The 24,586-nt window shown below is 44.2% G+C and overlaps 1 protein-coding gene across 3 annotated transcripts in view; it reads right to left on the bottom strand.

Moving 5' to 3' along the window:
• The window catches only part of CRIM1 (cysteine rich transmembrane BMP regulator 1), a 209,335-nt gene that overhangs the window by 13,934 nt on the left and 170,815 nt on the right, over window positions 1–24,586 (bottom strand). For 2 of the 3 annotated variants that reach the window (XM_027554996.1, XM_027554994.1), the window contains 2 exons: window positions 20,832–21,053; window positions 395–589 (listed from right to left, as the gene is read on the bottom strand). In XM_027554996.1, the coding sequence (XP_027410797.1) occupies window positions 395–589; window positions 20,832–21,053 (417 nt within the window). The remainder of the gene's footprint in view (window positions 1–394; window positions 590–20,831; window positions 21,054–24,586) is intronic. The other variant, XM_027554995.1, reaches the window with a different exon arrangement.

Genomic DNA, 24,586 nt, shown 5'->3' with positions numbered 1-24,586 from the left:
GGTTTTGGTAGACAGTCACCTTAGAAGAGCTGTCAAGTGTATCCCCTACTGTGTCTGATCATGGACCTTTGTCACTAGGCTCAGCCAACACTGCCCTCAAACTGTGCTGCTCGGATACGGCAGATGTCATTAATATGCACGAGGGTATAACCATCAGGCCTGCCACTGACATTTTAGAGAACGCCAATCAGAAGAACCAGAGCAATTCCGGCATGGAACCAAAATCAGGGGCTCACATGGAGGTCACAGTCTCTCAAGCTACCCTCTATGTCTCTCTCTGGGCCAAAGGAATTAGTTTCATAGCGTTGGGTCCAGGAGGCTCTCAGTCTGCTCTAGTTTACTCTTAAAATCAACATCACAGGATGAAAAGTGGCAGGGTGGCAGCTTAAGATACCTGGACACATGGGGCAGCAGCTGCCTTCCATGTTGATGGGCTCGATGCAGGGCAGCGGCGGGCAGCTGACGGTGGAGCAGAGGGTCTGGCCCTGCAGGCAGTAGCAGTGCGTGCAGCTGTCAATGTCCCAGCGCTCCTCGTCAGCATAGGCCTTCCCGCTGAAGTGGCACACCACCTTCTTTGGGATTGTGTCCTCTAGGGAAAAAAGAGGACACACGGTGGAGTCACTCCATGTGACAAGCACAACTTTTCAACATAGTTGAGACGTAAAGGGGATAGCACCACGCAATCACGGCACGCTCTGGGAGGCCCAGCGCTGGGTGAAAGCTCCGCTTCCCCAGTCCCCTGGTTCAGCAGACTCGTTGGAACACTCATCTTGTGGCCCAAACCTGCTCAAGGGCCATCCAGGCTGACGCAGGGTGGTAATTACAGCAACCAGCCAGGAAACGTGCTCACTGGCCAAGAGTCACTGGACTGCCATCGCAAAACATACAAACTCAATCACTGTATGGCTGGACATGCCACGTGAAAAAACTAAAACACAAATAGATAAGGAGACGTGTTCAGAGGTTTTGTTCCAGGTGGAAAGAGATTAAAAAGTCCAGCTGAGTATCCTTATAGAAACAACTTCCATCTCTAGTTACTCTCTGTAATGAGATGATGCAGGCGAGGGGAAGGAATGACGATGGCCTCTCCCAGGGAGCCGGCAGGTTTCCTGCGCTCTCCCGCAGGGAACTCGGACTGAGATAACCATTTCCTTCATTTTACAGGAATGCTGGATGCATTTCCCTCTCATCAACCAGGACATTCCTACTTCAAAAACAACCTTATTTCAATCTATTATTTCCAGCAAAGCATGGTTTGTGAAAACAATACATTTTTTAAGAGTCAGTTTTTGTATATAAGAATTTACACAAAATTGGCTCAGTCATGTCCAACTCTTTGCAACCCTATGGACTGTAGCCCACCAGGCTCCTCTGTCCACGGGGATTCTCCAGGCAATAATACTGGAGTGGGTTGCCATGCCTTTCTCCAGAGGATCTTCCCAACCCAGGGACTGAATCCAGGTCTCCTGCACTGCAGGTGGATTCTTGACCATCTAAGCCACCAGGGTGATGTAAGAATTTACAGTGTAACACATTCTGCTTTTTCCTCTGTCCTTCCCGGCTGTCCTTGTATCCTCCTTCTCCCAACCTTTTCCTTGAAAGTTCCTTTCTCTTTGATTCAACACCTTCTCCTGGTTTATCTGAACTTATTTCTAGTGGTCACATTCCCTCCAGAACTCAGAGTGGGGCCCAATGACCAGCAAAGCAGAGATGGGGTCAATCAATGGAGAGACACAGGATGGGGTGGGGCAGCCCCTCCCTGTCACTGGCCAGGCTGATAATGGGACGACTTATACTAACCTGGGGAAATTCTATGCTCAGCTTCTACTGGTAGCTCCACTCATCACTGCATGCATGCTAGGTCGCTTCAGCCATGCCCGATTCTGTGACGCTATGGACTGTAGTCCTCCACGCTCCTCAGTCCATGGGCTTCTCCAGGCAAGAATACTGGAGTGGGCTACCATATCCTCCTCCAGGGCATCTTCCTGACCCAGGGATCAAACCTATGTCTCTTACATCCCTGCACTGGCAGGCAGGTTCTTTACCACTAGTGCCACCTGGGAAGCCCATCACCACTGGTCACTAGTTAATGAAAAACTATAAAAGCATCTGGAAGGAAAGTTCCTTAGGAAACAAGTGGGGTGGGGAGCTCACTTTCTCCCTGGAAGGCATGTAGGAAGGTCTGGCCAGAGCGGTGTTTGCTGCCCAGGCACAAAGGACAGAACTCACAATGCCTGAGGGCAAGGAGGGACATTTCTGTGCAGGGTACCAGGCCCACACCCTCTGCAGTCAAGTGTTCCCGGGAGGCTGGAATCGCTCTGTGAACAGCCAGCAGGAAGCTTCCCATGGAGCTCTTCCAGAGAAGGATTACAGGCAGAACTATGTCTTTGGAATCCATACCCTCTTCTTACCAATCCCTCAAGCATATGCCCCTGATGGATGGCACCAATAATGTCTCATGACTCTAATATTTTGTGTTGCCAAAGACAGAAGTTTCGGTCAATAATGGAGTGTTATAAGTAATCGTGGAAATGAGTCTGTCAAGTATTTAAATGCATGATCTCTCTGCTTCCCAATGCTTTTTCACTATTTCTGTCATTATTGTTGCCTGAGGTTCAGTAAGGGAGACAGTTAAGTTCTAGTTGTAAAAATTCCACAGCAATAAGAGAAGAGACTCTGTATGATTTCAGTATCTTTAGACCATGAATTTTTTGTACCGTTGTTTTAATCCCTGGATATGTTCCAGTATCTCTAGTTCACAGTCTGTGGGAACTTGATTTTGTATCCTGCTATTGTGTGAAAAATAAAAGTTCTAGTTGTAAGCAGAAATTCTTTTTCAATATCTCTTTAAAAATGTATTTCACTGTATCTGGGAATATTCCATAGAAAGGGCTCTGGTCCATGGACCACTAAGCTTAAAAATTCATTTGGAGGCTTTCATATCAAACTCATCGCAGAAGTTTTCACTAATCTGAAATCCTTAGAGGAGGTGATTTTATTAAGATACCCAAAATGTACACAGCGAATGGCTGAGCAGAATCACTTAATGAGCTTAATCCAAGTAATACACTGACCTCGAGCCAACACCTGATTGAGGACATTAAATTCGCCATCAAATCTATAGAGTCTATTATGCAGAGGATTCTTTATGAAAGGAAGCATTCCTTCATAAAGCAATATTACTGATTACATTTTCCATACACCTTGCAACAGCTCACATGATGGACCAATATCACTGCATAAAATTTGAGTAATGCATTACGGTGCAAGAACCTTCGAGGAGAAGGTTACAATGCTCACCTCATCTCATCCATCACTTTATCTACTTTGTGTTTCTCCTCCTAGAGGTGTTTTGCTAGTTCTTTTCTTAGAGAAGAGGCAGAAGACAATGAGAAAGAGCCACAGAAAGGATGAGGAGTCATTTTAATAAAAGAAGTTCATCTCAAGGCCAAGCACTGGTCTGTATTTTCTTAAGATTGAGGCAAAAACACCCATCACATCTTAAGACATTTAACTAATTAACGCTAATACAAGTCAGGTTAAAATTATCTATAATACTAAGATATTAAAATAGTAATTGTGTAAACATTATAAAGACATTCATTCGTTTATTCTACAAACATATATCATCAATGGGAAAAAAGACAGGACCTGGACCCTGAGCCAGAGGACTGAGCAAAAGTGGGGGAGAAAGGCTATGGTGACTGGGACTCCTCACCAGGTACCACGCAGCAGCCACTGTTTCATGAATTCAACGCGGAGCTGGAGAACACAACTCAGGGGGCAGAGCAACTAACTCTGCTGGGAGAACTGGGAGAGGCTTTGCCCAGGATTTGATGTTTTAGTTTTATTTGAGAGATGAGCAGAAGATGAAGAAGCTGGAAGGAAAGGTACTGAAAGCAGACAGTGGTGTGCCCAAGAGCCTGCCCCACTAGAAGGACAGTGAAAGGTGTCAGGGCTGCAGGCAGGACGGCTGCAGATGAAGCGGGGGTCAGATTGTAAAGGGCCATGAAGAACGATGACAGATTTAGATCCTTCCTGCATTGCAGGGGAGGGGCCTCAATCAGTTTTGTCTTCAAGAAGAGAACCCTAGAATATGACAGTTGCTGCTGCTGCTAAGTCGCTTCAGTCGTGTCCGACTCTGCGCGACCCCATAGATGGCAGCCCACCAGGCTCCGCCATCCCTGAGATTCTCCAGGCAAGAACACTGGAGTGGGTTGCCATTTCCTTCTCCAATGCATGAAAGTGAAACGTGAAAGTGAAGTCGCTTAGTCGTGTCCGACTCTTTGAGACCCCATGAACTACAGCCCACAGGCTCCTCTGCCCATGGGATTTGCCAGGCAAGAGTACTGGAGTGGGGTGCCATTGCCTTCTCCAGGAATATGACAGTACGGAAGCCTAAATGGGATTAGGAAGATGGGAACACTGTTGACAGGGATGTTCTACGGGCCTGGAGTGATGTGGAGACAGAGATGGTAATGCGGATACAGAGATGGTGAGAGGCAAAATGAGGTTTAGAGAGATTTCTAAGAAACAGTGGTCAGGATATGGATGGTGGGGGGACAGAGGCATGAAGGATGACTCTGTTTCCTGAATGGGAAGTGATGCAGAAGTAATTCCAATGTATGAGTCACTTTCCTGCTTTAAGAAATAAACAGCTTGTGAGCCTGTCAAGGACCTCGTCAAGCCTTATCAAACCAGATATTCCTGTGGGTCAATCAGCAGTGCAGCGGTTAACCTTCAAACTCTCTGCTTTTCTGTATGAATGCAACCATGAAGCTGCCTCTAGGGCAGAACTGATTTGGGGCTCAACAAGTAAAAGTGGTGCCGACAAAGGTCAAGGCTATGGTTTTTCCAGTGGTCATGTATGGATGTGAGAGTTGGACAGTGAAGAAACCTGAGCACCAAAGAATTGATGCTTGTGAACTGTGGTGTTGGAGAAGACTCTTGAGAGTCCCTTGGACTGCAAGGAGATCCAACCAGTCCATCCTAAAGGAAATCAGTCCTGAATAGTCATTGGAAGGACTAATGCTGAAGCTGAAGTCCCAATATTTTGGCCACCTGATGCAAAGGGCTGGCTCATTAGAAAAGACCCTGATGCTGGGAAAGACTGAAGGCAGGAGGAGAAGGTGACCACAGAGGATGAGATGGTTGGATGGCATCACTGACTCGATGGACATAAGTTTGAACAAACTCCTGGAGTTGGTAATGGACAGGGAAGCCTGGCGTGTTGCAGTCCATGGGGTCGCAAAGAGTCAGACATGACTGAGCGACTGCCTGACCTGAAGTAAAAGGGGGCACGTTTTAGTCCCCGGTGGTGAAGATGTGGGGTAACAGGCAAAGCTGGCAGTACCCCTCATGTATCTTTGCAAACCTTAAACGTCCTTGATCAAATAATTCTATTTTCAGTCAGCTGTCCCAAAGAAATAATCAGAAAAGACCTCAAATGGGTTGTTTACATAGACGTCCATCACAATATTATTTATAATAGCAAGAAATTAGGGGTGAAAAAAAAACCTGTGTCCAACAACCTGGGACTACTGAAATGACTCATGGTACAACCAGATATGAAAGAATACTGTGCAGCTATTAAAGTGCATCATGTGTAGTATAAGCTCAATCACAAAAAGAAAAATATAGAATTGCCTAGAAAGAAAGAAAAATGTTAACAGTAAGTAACCGTTAGAACCAAGGATGAATTTTTCTTTTTTTTTTTTTTCCTGCAATGATTATGAGTTACTCTTGATAAAGGCAAAAATATTAAACTATCTCAAACAGACATGTCCATGCATTACCCACCTGCCCCCTCATCCCCAACACCGCCTCTCCCACCCCGACACACACACACACACACACACACACACACACACACACTGAAGGAAAGAGCTTAGTCTAAGCCTGCTTCTAAAGAATATGGTCACATGTGTGGTGCTTTCTGAAGGCTGCTGACCCACTCTGAGGAATTTCAATGGACTGCAAGAAAAGAAATGAAACCATGGAAGACATGCCAGAGATCAAATGCTCAGCTGCAGCATAACTTGGTGTCTCTGTAACTACTCAATCAGTAACTTACTGTATGATATCACTGTCCCAAGGAGTATTCATAAAATGATAAAAGCAGAGAAACTACTCTGGCTGTTTTGGAAGGCAATGGGTTGAATGAATGAAGAATTTTGACTACATATTAGATGAAACTAAACTTTCTCATTTGATTTTGTTACAAAAATAAGTCTTTTTCTAAATTCAAGGAAGATGAAGAGTTCACAGCAGCAATATGACGACAACGAAACAGTGAAAGCCATTGATTGGGACCCAACACGCTGAAGCTGCAGCAGGCTCTATGCACAGGTGCTAAGGCAGAGTCAGGATGGTGGAGCCCCAAGAGTTTCAGGGGTCATAATGAAGCTCTTCCCCTCCAGGGAGGGGGCTGACTACCATGGACCCAATATCCAGTTGCTTCTACCAATTTATCTCTATTCCATTCAAGTTCTCAGCACATTGTCTTGGAAACATCTCACCTTCAACTTCAGTTCATTTTCAACAGAATTAACTTTGACTTGAGGTCAGGAAGCTCTCTTATTAGGTTCAAACAATGGGTGTAGGCGAGGAGTGGGCAGATGCCAGTCAACTGCTGGTGGAAAGCAGGAGCTGAGAATGCATCTCTCACTGGGGCTTCCCAGATGGTGTAGTGGTAAAGAATCCACCTGCCAATGCAGGAGACCCTGGTTCGATCCCTGGGTTGGGAAGATCCCCTAGAGAAGGAAATGGCAACCCACTCCAGTACTTTTGCCTGGAAAATTCCATGGACAGAGAAGCTGTCGGGTGAGTCCAGGGAATCAGAGAGTAGGACACAACGGAGCGACTGAGCACGCACACATGGATCCAAAAAAGATCTTTTAGAGGAACCTGATTGCAGGAACGAGATGTCTCAAGGCTTGCCCAGAAGTCTAAAACCAGTGTTCGGGCTTGTGTGCAGAACTCAGCTGGGCCACACAGCAAGATCTAAGATCCATATGCCCAGCACTCTCACAGCTGATCTCCTTACAGACTGCAAGTCCGAGGATGCAAATGGCAGAGATAAGACAGAGGGTTTTGAAAGGAGGATTTAGGGCCAAGCACTGAAGAAGAGAACTGTTGAGCATCTGTGGTACCCAGGCACCGTACTCAAGAGCCCCTAAGGTTCAGCAACAGGAAGGAATCTAATGTAATCAAGCGGCAGGCAGTGGAGCCTGAATCTACTCCTGCCTCCATCTGACTGCAAAGCAAACCTCTTTCCCTGCCCTGCCTACATGCATGTTCAGTCGTGTCCGACTCTGTGACGCCATGGACTGTAGCCACTAGGCTCCTCTGATCATGAGATTTTGCAGGCAAGAAGGCTGGCGTGGGTTGCCATTTCCTCCTCCAGGGGATCTTCCCAACCCAGGGGTTGAACCCACGTCTCCTGGGTCTCCTGCATTGGCATGCAGGTTCTTTACCATTGAGCCGCCTGGGAGCCCTACCTAACAGCTCCCTCTCTTACCCTCCCAGGAACACACAGAGTCCTCTTCCTGCAGTCTTGACTATGCCTGGGCCTCTCTGAACAGTGGACGGCTTTTGGGCTTTCCAGCTTTTTCAGGTGGAGGTCAAGCTGAATCCAACGTGCTGACCCGGGGTGAGCCATGGTTAGCAGTGGACAGTTTACATCAGGGCCGGCCGGCTTGAGGATGCAGACTTCAGTCCAGGACAAGCCCCGTTTTCTTTTTTCAAAAGAAAAAAGTTCCCCCTGATGCTTGCAGCGGGTGGTTTTCTGTGATATCCTCAAATCTGATCAGTTCAAGTACAAAATCAATATATTTCCTAACAGTACTGTTTGTTTCTTCAAATATACTTTAAAACAAAGCTACACTTAGGATGTGGGTTGGTCACCACTCTGTGGAATTTTCATGTGAAATAAATGAGGACTCCTGTTTTTGAAAAAAGCCTTGACTAATTTTTTCCAGGGTGGCTGCTATGTGGCCCAGATTAGACTAGCTTAGATTTTAGTTAATTAGATTTTGGTTAATGAGGCTTTATAGAAACATCTTTTCTTTAGACCAAATTTCATCTGAAAAGCCAATGATCTAAACAGAGGCCTGAAAATATGTTGTGAATTTCAGTGTCACTGATGGATCCCGGTGCTATTTCTTTTTTTTTTAATTGAAGTATAGCTGATTTATAATGTTGTGTCAATCTCAGCCGTACAGCAAAGTGACGAAGTTTTACATATACATACATTCATTTTAAAAAATAGTTTTTTCCATTATGATTTATCCCAGGAGATTGGATTTAATTCCCTGTGTTACACAGTAGGAGCTTGTTGTTTATCCATTCTAAATGTAATAGTCTGCATCTACCAACTGCAAATTCTAGTCCAACACCCCCCCACACCCCACCCCCCCAGCCCCTGCCCTCTTGGGAACCACAGGTCTGATCTCTACGTCCGTGAGCCTGTTTCTGTGTCATAGACAGGTTCGTTTGTGTCAGAGTTTAGATACTACAAAGAAGTAATATCATAAACTTGTCTTTTTCCATCTGACTTCATTTAGTATGAGAATCTCTAGATCCATCCATGTTGCTGCAAATGCCCCTATTTCTCACATGCTCACTTCTTTTCTTGGATGGATCACGTCCTCCCACGGCACCTTTGGGTCAATTTGAGAAAAGCTCTGTCAAAAAAATTTTAGAAACGACGTGATTTACAGGGAGATATGGTGGCTAATTTACCCGATTTGAGGTTATAAATAATCAAGTCATTGTAGTTTTTGGGGGAAAACAACACAGCCTAATTGAAAGTCCACATCAAAGCATTTTAAGTTTTAAGACTGAAGAGGGACATAGAAATAGAGACATGGGACCTATCCAACTAAACGCATCGAATGGTTTATATCTGGTTATCGAGTGGGTTGTGCCAGTTCATTCTGTTGTATTCATGACTCCAAATAGCTGCTTATGCTGACAGTCACATTAGGCTTATTCTTCCATACCTAACAATAATCATAACCTCCACTCAATGACCGCCTACTCTGTCCTGGGCATGGCGCTAACCAAGCTTTTTGTTTGTTTGGCTGTGCTGCAAGGCTTGTGGGGATCCTAGTTCCCTAATTCGCCAGGAACTGAACCCAGGCCCTTGGCAGCGAGAGTACAGAGTCCTAACCACTGGACCACCAGGGAATTCCCTAATGGAGCATTTTTTACGAGTCAATTTCACATGCTTTCCACAACCCAACGGAACAGGGTATGTTGGAATTCCACAGAAAACCGAGGCACAGAAAAAATAAGTAACTTGTGCAGGATGCATGACTAGGAAGTGGCAGGGCCAGAAGGGGAACCACACACACCTCCATAGCTGCATACCGTCTGCCTGCCGTGTCCCCAGTGGGATAACCCTCAGGGGGGGCATGTTCCTGGGCAGGGATCTGGGCCACACAAATAAAAGTGGCTACTGCTCATGACTCTGGAGAATGGGCACATGCTTCTTGCCCCAACATCTGATGAGGCTGGAGGTCTTTATAACTTCCCTGATGGCTCAGCAGGTAAAGAATTCGCCTGCAATGCAGGAGACATAGGTTCGATACCTAGATTGGGAAACTCCCCTGGAGGAGGAAATACTGGAAATGGCAACCTCTTCCAGCATTCTTGTCTGGAAAATCCCATGGACAAAGGAGCCTGGAGGGCTACAGTCCATGGGGTCACAAAGAGTTGACTGAGCATGTACATATGTCTTTGCCTTCAAAGGCAGATTACCCTTCAACCGACTGTATCAGACATCGGCACAGTCCTGACAAGATTGGAGATACAGTGGCTACTGAGGACTCGTGGTTCTTTTCAGGATAGTTCCTATTTAACACTCCTCTCTCTCTCAAGGAAGAGGATTAGAGAAGAATGTTCCAAGGAAAGCGTGAAGTATGACACTAGTATAATAAGGCTTATTTTTAAAACAAACACATTAGGAGCTATATACTCAAACAAACGTGATGCCCTTCTAAAACAGTCATTGTCAAAAGCTACAAACATACTCCAGCAGTACTGCCCTCGCTCCATATGGCTTTGGAATTTTTCTTCTGCAAGGACATCCAGAGTCAAATTTTGAAACAAGCAAGGAAGACTGTTACTATTTTATGGCCACTCCTTGGTTGAGGTCAGCTTTGGTATTTGGTTCCTTAGGTCTGTCTGGCCTCTGCCTTATCCACTAGATTGGTTTGAAATGACTTTTAGCCTCTATCAGAAAGAAAGGTCCCTCCCTGCTAGAGGATGGAGGCTAATTCTGCATCAGTATCAGCACTGTGAGTCGCAGGGTGGGTGTTTAACTTACGGCACGATCAGACATACATCTTATATTTTTGGATTCAAACAGAAGCAACATTATCTTGCATTCTGACTACAATAAAAGATATGTGATCTCTTTCAGTGATAGAGTTTGGAAAATTCGGTGTGGTTTTTCTTTTTTCCCCCTTTTTCTTGATTCTGGTTATATGAAAAGAGAGGAGGAAGAAGTGATAAGATTTTGAAATGTGAACTCCTTTTGAACCGACCGCTCCCACCGCCTGAACCTTGCTGTTTCACTTCTTTTTAAGATAAGAAAAAAGGCTTCCCAGGCCATTAAAAGTTGGATTTTGCTTCTCCTCTTGAGCTATTTTACTAATTACACCATAAAGCTAATTAACAGCTGGGGAGAAACCTAGATACTAAAATTGGGTCCTTTTCCTCCTCTCTAAAAGTCCAATTTAGTCTCTCAGGAGCCACTGGCGCAGCATCAGGTGCTGCTCTGAATCTGACCATGGTGAAAAGAAAGGAGTTTCAGACTCCCTACTGCCTTTCCTCTGGCAAAGGTTATAAAAAGTAAAATCTGCTAGAAACTGTATGACAGTTGGACTTTTCCATTTCTGCCAGGAGATAACTTCCCTACATAGGTGGTTCAGGTTCTAAATCTGGTTGTGGTAGGTCATGAAGTCAGAGTCTCAGTGTGGGAGTAACTTCCTGGGAGGAAGTTGGGCAGCTTTAGAAATGGCATCAGTTCTTTCAAATCTCCAGCGTACTATTTAGAGACCTGAAAAGTAATTTACTCTGGGATCCTCGTGGCCAAGAAGCTAAATGCAGCTCTTGCTTCTGGAGCAAGAAGTCCCATCAGAAGCATCCAGCCCAGCGGAGCACTGGGTGCCCGTGTTCCCCACACCTCACTGTGGAGGGCGCCATGCTAGACACCGGGGACGGGGACGCAGCGCACACGGCCGGGAGGCGGGGGCGGGGCGTTTCTGCCCTCCGGGAGATTCCTGGATCCCAGGGATCTTAGCAGCTTTACGTGATTTCAGGTCCAAACACATGTGCCAAATGACTTGGAGAAAACTGTGCCAACTCCAGGCCCTGCTAATAATAATACACTTCAAACTGATTTCTTAAGATTAAGGTTCGAGGAATTTAAAGAAAACTTTAGTGCAATCATTTAGGTAGGTGGAGAAAGGTACCGGTTACACTGTGGGTCATGTAAGACGAGAAGTGAGAGTGGAAAAGTCGGCAAGCATTTCCACTGACATGGCTGAGTTAGGGGAGCACAGAGGAGGTGGAAACTGCTGGCTAACTTTTACAAAGCGCCGAGAACCTACTATGACCTTACATTTCACTCTCCCTTAGCTGACAGGACACTGTGATCCCTGCCCTGTGATATACTCTGCATTTTTATATCCCAAGCTGGGCACACTCTATGATGGAGAATCAGTGTAATGCAGGTGCCTCCTGTTGGAGAAACTAGCTTTTTTTTTCTTTTACATAAAGTGGAGATAAACAGAAATCATAACGAAAAAGGAACCTGAGCAAAATGAGCAGGTCACTAAGGAGTGGAGAGATCTGTAGGCACAGAAGATGAAGACTGGTTTTGAGCATGCTGGTCTGCTGGAGCTCCAAAGACTGACAAGGAGCACAGAAGCGGAACTCAATCAAGTCTTACTGAAAGCAGGTGCAAGCAGCCTAGACGATTTCAGTGAGGCAGAGATCTAACACAGTTACTCCATCAGCAAGTGATAAGGCTTTTGGCTAAAAATACAAAAATAAAACTTACTGATTAATCTAAAAAACTGAGTACTTTAGCTTGTAACTTTTAGCTTCTAACAAAATACTTGCTCTTAATTCACTTACATAGAAAGAAAAAACTGAGACAACTGGTCACAGCACTGCCATGTAGGCTGACTCTTACCTCTATATACTGTGTTTTTTGGTGGGTTTTTTTTTTTTTTTTTTTTTGGTGGAGGATGGGGGGCAGAGAAAGGTTATGGCAAGGAGAATGGTGGCTTGTACTTAAAGGTCCCGATCTCTATAATGTCTTCACTGCTGGAAAGACAGATCTGCTCCTGGTTTTAGGACTTTTCCTGAAAGGCCCATTTTCTGCTTTTATTTTATTTCTTGGGATGAGAGTCCAGGTCTCTTTATAAAGGCCAAAAGAGGCTTTCAGGTTTCTTCAACATATTGGAAAGAATAGGTGCTGACATAGGGTTCTAAGTTAACAGAGAAATTATAAATTTTCCTGAGTTCCTACCAAACTGATAAACGCAGCGATCTCTGATTCCTGCTGCATGCAAAGAGGAGGGACTTTCTCAGCGATAGAACTTATTCATCCTTGTATAAGCATGTTATGGGTTGATTGAACACTTCTTGGATAGAAGTTCAAGGAAACATTCCATTTCGAACTTTAAAGAATATAAAGATTGACTCTTCTCTAGATTAAAAAAACTCTGAAGCAGAAGCCAGTGGGCTTCGCAGGGTGGCCAGTTTCTGCACCAGAGTTTCTGTACTTACAGAAGGTGCTTCATCCCATTAGAGCCCGAGCTTGGTCAGTCTGCAGACTGACTTCAGGTCTGATTGCATTTTGTCACTGAAATATAATCCTGTTAAAGGGGGTCCTCACCCCTCATTAGAGGCTGCACAATCAGGGCTGGCCCCTGGGCAGAAATCAGAGGCAAAAGGCACCTACTAATATTCTGCAAAGACCAGTGCCAGTCTCCCTTCCGTGCAACAGACATCTTTAAAATAAGAACACAGAGCCGAAGATGAGATAAAGACATGCCACTCAGAAGTTTCCCCCAAGTTAACCAGAACAACTTGAATTTCTATTTACACAGCCAGGGGCCTGGAAAGGATACAGAAGTGAGAGGGGAAAGCTGCCTATGGGATAAGCAAGATGAGATGCTTCCTAGGGTGGAGGGCACGATCTAAACAAACTGAAATCAAACCCTGTTTATTTTTATCACGACAACTTTAGACCAGTTCCAAAGTTAGTATAGTGCATGACAACCGAATGTTACCCGTCTTACACCCTCCAAACAATACACAGAAAAGCATCCCGCTTTCCTTTTGCTCACATCACTCGGCACTGTCTGTGACCACCGGGGTTGCAGAGCAGGGGCCCCAGGGAGCTAGAGCTCTGAAGAACATGCAGGAAGCACTTGGGTGCCTCCCGATAGTAAACACAACATCTTTTGCTTCCAGTAATCACAGCGGATCCTGTACAGCAAGTCCACGGACGCCTCACATGGACTAGCCTCTCAATGCAAACAGAAAAATAAAGGAGCTCCCCCTCTCTCCTGTGTGATGTCCAGAGGCATGGAAGTTAAGTGAAGCTCTGAGGCCTGGGGGCCAGGCACTGCTACCACCCAGCTGCAAAACAGACCTTCAGGTAGCACGCTGCTTCCACTGGGGTCATGATAAGGTGACTGAGGGCATCATGGGCTATTTATTTAAGCTAGAAGTGTGCAGGATGAAGTATATCACCAAAGTGTTTTCTCAGATACTTGCGTCCTTCAGAAATTCATCACTGGGATGCGATATCCAGTTTCTCTTGCAGAAAGGTGGGTGCTGTATTTAGAGTGAGATATGAAGAGTCCCTGTGGTGTCTGTCACCTAGGTCAGGTGTACCACGTGTTCAAAGAGCTGTAACTCTGAGCCAATATATATTCATATCCTATTTACCATTTTAAGGAGCTTTCACATACTGGGCTTCCCTGGTGACTCAAATGGTAAAGAATCTGCCTGCAATGCAGAAGATCTGAGTTTGATCCCTGGGTCAGGAAGATCCCCTAGAGAAGGGAATGGCTAACCACTCCAGTATTCTTGTCTGGAGAATTCCATGGACAGAGGAGCTTGGCAGGTTACAGTCCATGGGGTCACAAAGAGATGGACACAACTGAGCAACAAACAGACTTCACATATGTATGGACTTTTCATAAATATGGTGGCTCAGACAATAAAGAATCTGCCTGCAATGCAGGAGACCCAGGTTCGATTCTTGGATGGGGAAGATTCCCTGGGGAAGGGAATGGCTACCCACACCATTATTCTTGCCTGGAAAATCCTATGGACAGAGGAGACGGATGGGGTATAGTCCATGGGGTCAGAAAGAAGCCAGACACAATAGAGTGACTAAGCATGCATGCACATATGTGTATCACTTAATTTTCACAGAACTTTAGTGAAGTATAGAACAATATTATTATTCTCATCTTACAGATGAGAAAACTGAGCAACAGTTGTCTTATCACCAAGACCTATAGGTAGAATGTGCCAGAGATGGGGTCGTAACACCTTGGCTTTAAAGTACATTCTCTTCCCAACACACAGAAGTTTTTAATTTTAGCAAAACATATTGGAGAAATAGCTGTGAAAAGTGTTCCAATGAAGATGCTAATATTATGGCATGATGGGTAAAAATACACAACATTTAGTCCTATGGATTGTATATCTTAGGGATGCTATATTAACTATTTCCTGTTTGATTCTTGGGCTGAGTTAAATACACAATAATCAACAGATGTTCCAAAGAGATAGTATTTATATTTATCTCTAAAAGATACCTAAACAAATAAACATAAATCTAGGCAAAAACGAATGTAGTATGATAGACTGATATAAAGCACAGTCATTACCAAGTTGTAAGTCTTGGTAAGTCTCCTTACCAAGGAGAAATATTATTAATCATTTGCTAGTTAAGATCACTGTGGAGAGGAAATATAATGACACCAGGACAACTGAGTGCCAAGACAGCTGGACTCCACTTGAAAGCTCCAACTCAAATGTTAACATAAGACATATAAAAACATAAAAGTAGCTAATCTCTAATCAGACAGATGTTTTGATATAACCCACAAGAAAACCACTTTTTCATGTACCATCTATACTAGAACTCATTTTCACAGATCCTTAAAGATACGAGATACTTAAAGACACTTAAAAGATACTGATGACTTGAAGACATGTAATCAGAATATAATTTTGTTCACATCAAATTATGAAATAAATATGTGTGTGTGTAGACAAACACACAAAAGAAAAATGACTATCCTCCCAAAATAACTAAGCCTTTGATGAAAACTTAAATGAGAAAGACGCAGTGACTCAGGGATTTCCAGCCAACAAACTTGGCTCTAAATATCTGACCTCAGATATTTTATAAAATAACATACAGCTACAAATAAATAAAAATGCTTGCCAATGCTACATTTCAAGACAATTCAGCAAGTCCTGTACATATGGACGAGTTCCATTCAGAGAGCAAATTCTAAGTCTAATTTGTTCATAAGTCCAGCAAAGTTAGCCTAGGTACCCAACTAACACAATCGGCTAAATAGTCTTCCCTGATGGCTCAGCAGGTAAAGAATCCATATGCAATGCAGGAGACACAGGAGACTTGGGTTTGATCCCTGGATCGGGAAGATTCTCTGAAGAAGGAAATGGCAACCCACTTCATTATTCTTGCCTGGGAAATCCCTTGGACAAAGGAGTCTGGTGGGTTACAGTCCATGTGGTGGCAAAAGAGTCAGACACGACTGAGCAACTAAGCATGCATACAGTACTATAGCGTAATGGGTTTATAATGCTTTTTACACAAATAATACATAAAAAACAGACACAAAGAAACAGAGATAACATTTTAATCTTATAGTACACTACCTTGGCAAGTACAGTACAGTGCCAGCTACATCACTGCTGCTTTTGTGCTTGTCTTTGGACATCCTGGGCTAGAAATAAATACACTGTACTTCTGTACTCTGTACAGTCCTATACAGTAAAGTACACAAGAACACAGCCACTTGTAGAGGACACATGAATGTGACAATGTATGCCAGACATGCTACCTGACGTGATTGAACACGTGAGTGCATGTTTTCATCTTTGAAAGTTTGCAGCTTAAAGGTTCATATGCTGGGGACTTACTGCATTCTATGCACTGAGTCATACTTATGACTTGGCCCACACAAGATTTGCTTATTCAGCTCCTCATCTGGTGGGGGGTCAGGGGGGACACCTGAACACCTACATTTCCAAAGTCATCAGGTATGCTGCAGCAGCAATATGGGCTTGAAGACCCCAAAGACTAAATGAAGAGAGACCTTTATGATCAATGTAGTGCCCTTTCTTTATATTTTATAATATTACAGATAATATCTATAGTAATAGGTATCATCAATCTATAATGTTTTATATTACATAATGCAAATATAGTAGTTGGGAATATAACACTCGGGAATGACTGCGCTCTTGGACATGGTGCAGACCTGCTGGGTTGCTGACAGAAGACGCCAGTTTGGCCCTTGGCAGAAGCATCACCGACACAGACATCAGAGCAATGGTAATGTGTCCAGGACAAGCGTCCCCTCAGGCACAGGAAGTGCTGGTGGTACACCACCTGCTGCCCTTTAGCAGTGATGGGATAAAGATATCACTGAAGCACTGAAATAATTTTTTTCTTCAGGAAGGTTCCAAAAAGGCACGTAGCATGTAGTCAGTGATAAGGCCCCAGATGCTACCTTGCAAGTCTGACATGAAGAAGGCATCTGCTCTTTCTAAGGAACCATGTGTCAAATCTGCCATCACACATTAAAATTCCTACCAGGCCTTTTATCCCCACCTGAGCTACATTCAAGTCATCTCTTGATTCTCATTCTCCGTTCTTTAAGCCATCATGACAGTCAAAAAGCCTATGAGAATAAAATCTAGGTTTGTACGTATTTGTGTAGGAAGCTAGAATAGAAAAAATTCAAGAATCTGAAGATGTTCCACTAAAATGATTGGGTAATTACTACTTAGCTTCTTTCCAGTACAAAGATGAATTCCTTAATGATGGGTATTATAAGTAATTAGACAAAGCTGTTCACTTTTCAAAATTAATCATCAATCCTTTTAATTATGTCTGTATTACACATTCTGTTAAATTAGTACACATAATATGAGGCCTTCACACATTAGAGAGAAGCATTATCATTGCACTTTACTGACTTGATAATTTATCTGAAAGGAACACCAAACATTTGTAATAATACTATGTTTAGCAGGATCACCCTTTTCAGTTCTCTTGTGGTAAGAAAAAGAGGCTACTTTACAAGATGAAAGCAAGAACACTTTTCTTCAGAGATTTTATCACTAAAAAAAAGAAGTCAGATCAAAGGCAGGTATCCGGTTTTTTAGAAATCTGTATTTGATTGATTTGGAAGAAAATGCACCCAGGGAGGTGATCTGCAGTCATGGTGAGGTCAGCGCCGTAGGCTTGGCGGAGGTACACGTGACCCTGGGACCAGACTGCCTGGGTTAACAAGGAGCTGGGTTCACAGTGAGAAAGCCTGGAACAGGAGACAACGAAAGCACTGGTGCTTGGAGCCTGCTGAGAAGCCATTGGGAGCTTTATGCCATGCAGAATGATGGCATGCCCACTTTTCCCTTTGCTCAGTGATGTGGATGGGGATGAAGACTTTGCCGGTGCGGCACAGCTGACAACTGCTCACAGGCATGCTACGGCTGCCTAGGCTTGGTGCCCTTACAGAGGGACCATGCTGATGGGAAGCTGACGAGAGAAGAAGTCTGGAGAGGTGAAGGGAGCGAACTGGAGGGTCAGAAAATCCTCAAATCGTAGTCATGAACTGAATGTGACTTCATACGCTTGAGTATTAGCTGGGGGACAGAATGAAGCCCAATCTGAAAGCCTAATTGCAAGAAAGTATGACGCACACAGCGGAGAAGGCAATGGCACCCCACTTCAGTACTCCTGCCGGAAGGCTGCGGTCCATGGGGTCGCTGAGGGTAGGACACGACTGAGCGACTTCACTTTCACTTTCATGCCCTGGAGAAGGAAATGGCAACCTACTCCAGTGTTCTTGCCTGGAGAATCCCAGGGACGGGGGAGCCTGGTGGGCTGCCGTCTATGGGGTCGCACAGAGTCGGACACGACTGAAGCGACTTAGCAGCAGCAGCAGCAGCATGATGCATACAGCGACTCCTAATGACTATTTCAAGGCTTCCCAGGTGCCTCAGTGTAAAGAATCTGCTTGGATTAACAAGCAGGAGAACTGGGTTCCATCCCTGGGTTGGAGAAGTAGGAAATGGTCACCCACTCCAGTGTTCTTGCCTGTTGGAATCCCATGGACGGAGGAGCCTGGTGGGCTACAGTCCAACATTGGGTTGCAGAGAGTTGGACATGACTTGGCAACTAAATGATAACAACAATGACTATTTCAGAAATAAAACATGTATGAATAAATTAAGATGAATGTGAGGATAACAGCACACAGTATTACTCATCAACTGTTAAAGACCCCAAACATGTTTGGCAGAAGATACCTCATAGGTTTATATTATACAGTTATACCTGCATCAATGTAGCTGGGGCGGTGGGGGTGGGGACTGTTGTAACAGAATCAAAATTTCTACTCTGTCGTTATGAGTTTATGTGAACCACAATTTAGTGAAAGTGCCTATAATCTAATTTGAAATCAAAATCACAAATTGAGGCCAAACTGGTATTTTCCTCCCCACACTAAAGAAGAATGTACAGTCTAGATGCAGGAATTGGAATAGGAAAACATGAAAGCAAAAGCAAAAAAAAAAAAAAGACAAAGAACACAGAATTCTAGGATATGCAGGTTTCTTTCCATAAGTATTGATTTGTTAAACTGGTTTTGTGAGACAGTAAAGTGATTTACTACTATCACATGGAAACACATTAATTAGTTGAGCAACTTACTAATCACATATTCACCATTAAGTAGCAAAACACAACAGGAACATTTTTATCTTAAAAAAAAAAAAAATTCAGAGCGTTTCAACACATGAGAAATTCACAGCTGGGTTTTTCCTCTGAAGGTTACAGAATTCTCAGGTTTCCTGGGCCTTGGTTTCCAACTATGATCCAAGTACTCCTGGTTGATTTATAAATTGTCTCCTTAGGACAGAAGTTTTGGTATTTCAATATGTTGGTCCTGGCTGTACATTTCCGCCCCCTCTACCAATACCCTGGTCTGAAATAGTGACCTGGTTACACTTTTCATTCAGATCTCATCAAAGACTATGCCATTTTTAACAAGATGAATGCCAGTCAACTCTCTGAGAAGATATGTAGCAGTAAGCTGGATGGATGCCTTGATACATTTTTGGCTTCCGCTTACAAGCTACAAAGCCAGCTTTGTAGGTATTACAGCAGATCTAGCATCCCTGTCACTAAGAGGTGGGGCAACCATAGGTCCCCACTGGCTTGGGACACTCTTGGTCTAGAGCCATGGTCCCATCAAAATTATGAACAGTCCCCACTTCACTCACAAAAGCACAGTTTAAAGAATAAACTGGATAGACAGTCACCCTATGAAAAGAAGAGAATCCATTTTCACACATTCCCTAACCATGACATGGATAAAATCAAGCTCTGTAAAATTCCTGAGACCAGAAATTGTGTTTTGAAATCTTTCCATCTCTCGTATACTAATGTGCAGAATAAGTGTTCAGAGGGCGTGACCCCACAGAGTGGCCGGAGGAGCTATCCTGAGAAGCTTGAGTGGTGGCCGATGGGCACCTGAGCACCGTTTACTGACTCATCTACACGGGCTGCTACAAAGTCCTGTGGCCAGAGGATTTCCCCTCCTCCTCACGCATTTACCCCAAATATATGCACTGACTTGCATCTAGAAAGCATGCAAATACCTTCAACAATAAACGCGTGATGCCTGCCATTAATACAGCTTGCCTAATTTTTCACCTGCTAACTCTGACTATAGGTTCACAACTGGACTGAGATACGTCATTGTCTTTCACTTGACTTTATGAGTTTTACTTGAGACAGAAGCAGAGAGAGTGAGAGCCTTGGGAGTAGGGACTGTGCTGTATTAGAGCTGCCAGCTGTCTGAGCCTCACCTTCGGGACTCCAGAACAGCATCTGGCTTGTGTGCATAGGACCAGTTTTGGTATAGATGTCTGGGGCTAATATACGTATGTTCTCTGATCGTAAGACGCATCCCCGTGGGTCACATGAAGGAGAGGGCTCTGATGTGACACAGGTCTCATTCTGTGTCCCTAGGTCCTCAACATGGATGACCGCATGGTCTAAATAGGATCAATTAAGTGTCAGCAGACAGAGGAAGAACTGGGAGTTTAAATCAGTATCTGGTATTTGGCTGATCTTAAGGTAGTGGCAAGCTTCAGGCACGAAGTGTACTCTGATATGAGACATGGTGGGTCTGTGGACAAAAAGACCACAGACAATAATAAGGTGAAGGAGGAGAGTTCTAACTCTAATGGTGAAAATCCCCAAATGCAAAGGAGCCCAGTAGAACCTGATGGCATTGTAACATTATGATATCCTCAGAAAGCATTTCTGTACTCTCAACATGTTTTACCTCGGGAATACACCTTTCTCATCTTTGCTCCTCCTGTTGTGACCTACACTGGGCCTGTGTGGTATGTCAACCAGAAAAACGGATTTCAAAATTACTAACTGATCTACGCATATAGCTGTCAATAGAGAATTAGTGGTTGCTGGGCAGGAGAAACGATTTTTTTCTTGGTCTTACCTATGCAGTAGGGACAACACTGGCCTTTTCTCAACACAGGTCTTTCACAGGATACAGAAGGGCAAGACTCAGAGTAACAGCTAATGACGCTATCCATGCACACGCAGCTGGTACACACGTCGGGTTTCCAGGACTCAGCTGCCAGGAATATATCCCCTTCATCGTTTTTGCAGTAACTAGGCACACTGTCATTGTGGGATGAGGAAGGCTGGAGAGGTTCATCTGCAAAAGTGAACAGAAGGTCAGCAGTGGAAAGAAGATGCTGCAAGGCACACACTGTGCAACACAGCGAGCCTCACTCTGCCCCACACGAAGCACGCTCGCCCACCAGGCATTCGTGTGTCTCCTTAAAACAGACTCAGGAACAAAAGAGCATGTCTGACTTGGACCAGGTCTGGGTTTTTTAAGCAAACAACAGACATAAAAGGTCTGTTGCAGAGATTCTGTTAGTTGTTTGCACAACATCCATGCTACCTTTTCTCCTTAGCATAACAAAATCCTGATTTGGGGGACGGGAGGTGGGGTGGCTGAGGACTTGGACCACAAGGTTGATACGTCAGGTGGAACAATCTGCTCCTTCCTTTTCTCCCGCACGACTAGAGGCAGCTGTGTCACTAAGCTGTAGCCAATGGATTTACTGGTAATCAGGGGACCTCTGTGAAAGCTTTTGCTTCCCCCTTTTTCTTAAATATTTTTATTTTTGTTTTTGTGGCCACACCATGTGGTATGTGAGATCTTAGTTCCTCAACCAAGGACTGAACCTGACCCCCCTGCAGTGGGAGTGGAGTCTTAACCAATGGACCACGAGGGAAGTCCCAACTTACCCTTCCTTAAAAGAAGGGCAGATGTAAAGCGACCCTTAACCTTCCAGCCTTGACTATAAGCCTGTGGCCTGTAGCTGTAATACCCTTCTCATACCTGTAAAGAGAGGCCTTGCTATCACTAAGATACTAAATTGATGTGGTCAACATCTGGCTCCAAGCTTCCCATAATGCATGGAAAAGAAACCTCTACTTGTTTAAAAACTGAGCTGGGGTTTCTCCTATTTGCAGCCCCATGCAGTCCTAGCCAACCAACACCCAAACAGACTTCTAAACCTCATGTGACACTTCAATGTTCAGGCATTCACATTAATGGCTAAAAGGTGATGCAGAATGTAGTAACTCCTGAGGATGTACCCACAGAGAAACTAGCTGCAAGTCTTGTATGTTTTCCCTATGTACAGACAGACCAGAGGATCTCGAAATCTTGCAACAGAAAAGAACATCGCCAGAAAACCCTGGATATCTCTTTGGGTATTAGCATTCACTGAAATGACTTGAGAACTGTTAACTCAAGCAGAAAGCTGATGGGCTATAACAAAGGAAAGCACAAGCTGGTGAGGTTCCTGGTTGAGTAACGTCACTGACAAGAGAGCACTTCTAACAACCTCTGCACTTGAGAGTCTAGAAGAGGCAGGATGGTCCCACCCAGCGATTCTTGAAGAGAATCCCATTTTCTCAGTGGACACAGGGACAGAAGTATCATCTGTTCTTCTCAGAATCAACTTCATGAAGTCTGCTCTTTAATAAACATGTAGTGATCACAGTCCTGCAGACGCTCTCAGCGTTCCACTTTCTGTCCCCCTCATGAAGACACCCTCTGGCAACAAGTATGGCTGGACAAGGAGAGTCTCTATGAGAAGTGGGGTAGCTGCTTTGTTTTGGGCTCTGAGACCAAATTGTGTAACTGTATCTCCTACTGCCAGTCCTGAAGGCAGCAACAGAGAAAGAACAGCCACTGGTTTCCACTGCTCCAAAAGTGCTCCAGGTTCAGTTAGGAAAACTGGATCACATGCATGTGAGTTAAACATGGGAAGATGGGACTGCTTTCTCAGGGATCTTTTCTGGTCATCCATGTTGAGGGCTAAGTTCTTTTTAAGAGACTGACTGACGTTAACTTTTGATTTGGCTGGCAATCAGGGCAACTCACACTAGTCTACGTGAGGTTCTGCAAGCTGGCATGAGGTTTCTGCGGGTTATGACAGCTTAGCTCTTGCAAGCAACATCCAACCTGGTATCTGAAAACTCAGAAGAGGAAGCAGTGATGAAATCATGAACTAGCAGCTGAAACGAATATCCTACAGTCTGGAGGGGACCTCAGGGGACACAGGGGTGTGCCAGCAGAGCTGGAGTGAGACCTGCAGCTGAGATGCAGTGTCTGCCCCACGGGCAGGAGACTAACTGAAGCCTGATGAAGGTGTCATCTGGTATCTTGCCCACGGTATCTTCCTTTGTTGGGCATCTTTCCATTTTTAGGAAGAAAGGAGAACCCCTTTTTATACCTCTGATTCCAAATATTAACAAGTTACTGACTACAGACATATAAGTATGTTTTCTGTGACCCAAATATTATTGACTAGAGATGTTTCAATATTCACTTACATAACAAATTGCCGGTCATAGGCATTAGTTTCTACAAAAATCCCCCAGTCAATAGTGTGTTAACTAACTTATTCTATTTTTCACCAGTTCTTTCGCTGGTGTTCATTCATTCTTTTTATTTCTATTCCAGCTCCCTCTCTCTTCTGTGCTATGCTTCTCTCCAACTTTAAAATACCAAAAATGAAAAGAGAATTTTTAAAAAGTGTGAAAAAGAAAGAAGTGCTCTTCTATTTTCTCCCTTTATCGTCACCTACAGGGATGGTCAATCTTTCTTCATGAGTCTACTTCTAGGCCTTGTTCTAAGCCAGGCCAGATGAGAATGTAAGTTAAGGACAGAGGGACCAACAGAGCATCAGAGGACTCCCAATCACTACAGGGATGCAATTCTTCTAGTTTTATTACCTATATATCATTTTGGGACAATATTACAATACAAGTATCCTAAGACTGGGCTTCCCAGGTGGCACCAGTGGTAAAGAATCCACTTGCCAATGCAGGAGGTGTTAGGGATGAGGTTTGATCTCATGAGTCAGGAAGATTCCCTGGAGGAGGGTATAGCAACCCCACTCCAGTATTCTTGCCTGGAGAATCCATCTCGAGAGAAGCCTGGTGGGCTACAGTCCACATGGTCGCAAACAGTTGGACAAAACTGAAGTGACTCAGCATGACATGATCCTAAGATTAGAGATGGTATTCTTCTAGCTGTGAAGTACTCCATTTATCAGTGCTGCTGTCGATCTTCACTTGAATTTTAAGACTTTTTATCACTACAACACAACTATGAATGGAAAGTTCTGAAAGATCAATGATGGGGTAGGTGACTGATTTTAAAATCTAAGATCACTCCAGGGACATGCTTATTCACAGATGTAAGTGTAGCCTTTGGAATACTGATCTAGGAAACAAAGTCCTAACATTTACGATAAAGGCTATCATTGAAGTATCCCTCAAGTTATATGCAAAGAAAGGAAGAGTCACCTAGGCATACGTTAATAAAGGAGAGGTCAAAGCCAGGTATACAGGGGGTGCTTCTTCCCATTTGCTGGTAGAATCGGAAGGACCTCTGTTCACGTGCACTGACCTTGAGGCCTGGCTCTAAGAAATCAGTCCTTAGCACACAAAGGAGTCCCATTTCTAGGGACCTCTTGTTCTTTGCCTGGGCTGAACCTCTGAATCCAGTCAGAGGTTAAATCTGGGCCCGTGGTAGTGGAGATGTCCCGTCCCCTAGATCCTAAGACAAGCAGCAACTGAGGTACTTCTCACTTTAGCTAAAGCTTCCTAGGTTACATGTGCTTTTTAATTTTTTTTAAAATATTTATTTATTTGGCTACA

Source organism: Bos indicus x Bos taurus, chromosome 11 (genome assembly GCF_003369695.1).
Source record: "Bos indicus x Bos taurus breed Angus x Brahman F1 hybrid chromosome 11, Bos_hybrid_MaternalHap_v2.0, whole genome shotgun sequence".
NCBI classification, from domain to species: Eukaryota; Metazoa; Chordata; class Mammalia; order Artiodactyla; family Bovidae; genus Bos; species Bos indicus x Bos taurus.
The sequence above is the reverse complement of the archived record's forward strand: the minus strand, read 5'-3'. Positions and strand labels throughout refer to the sequence as shown.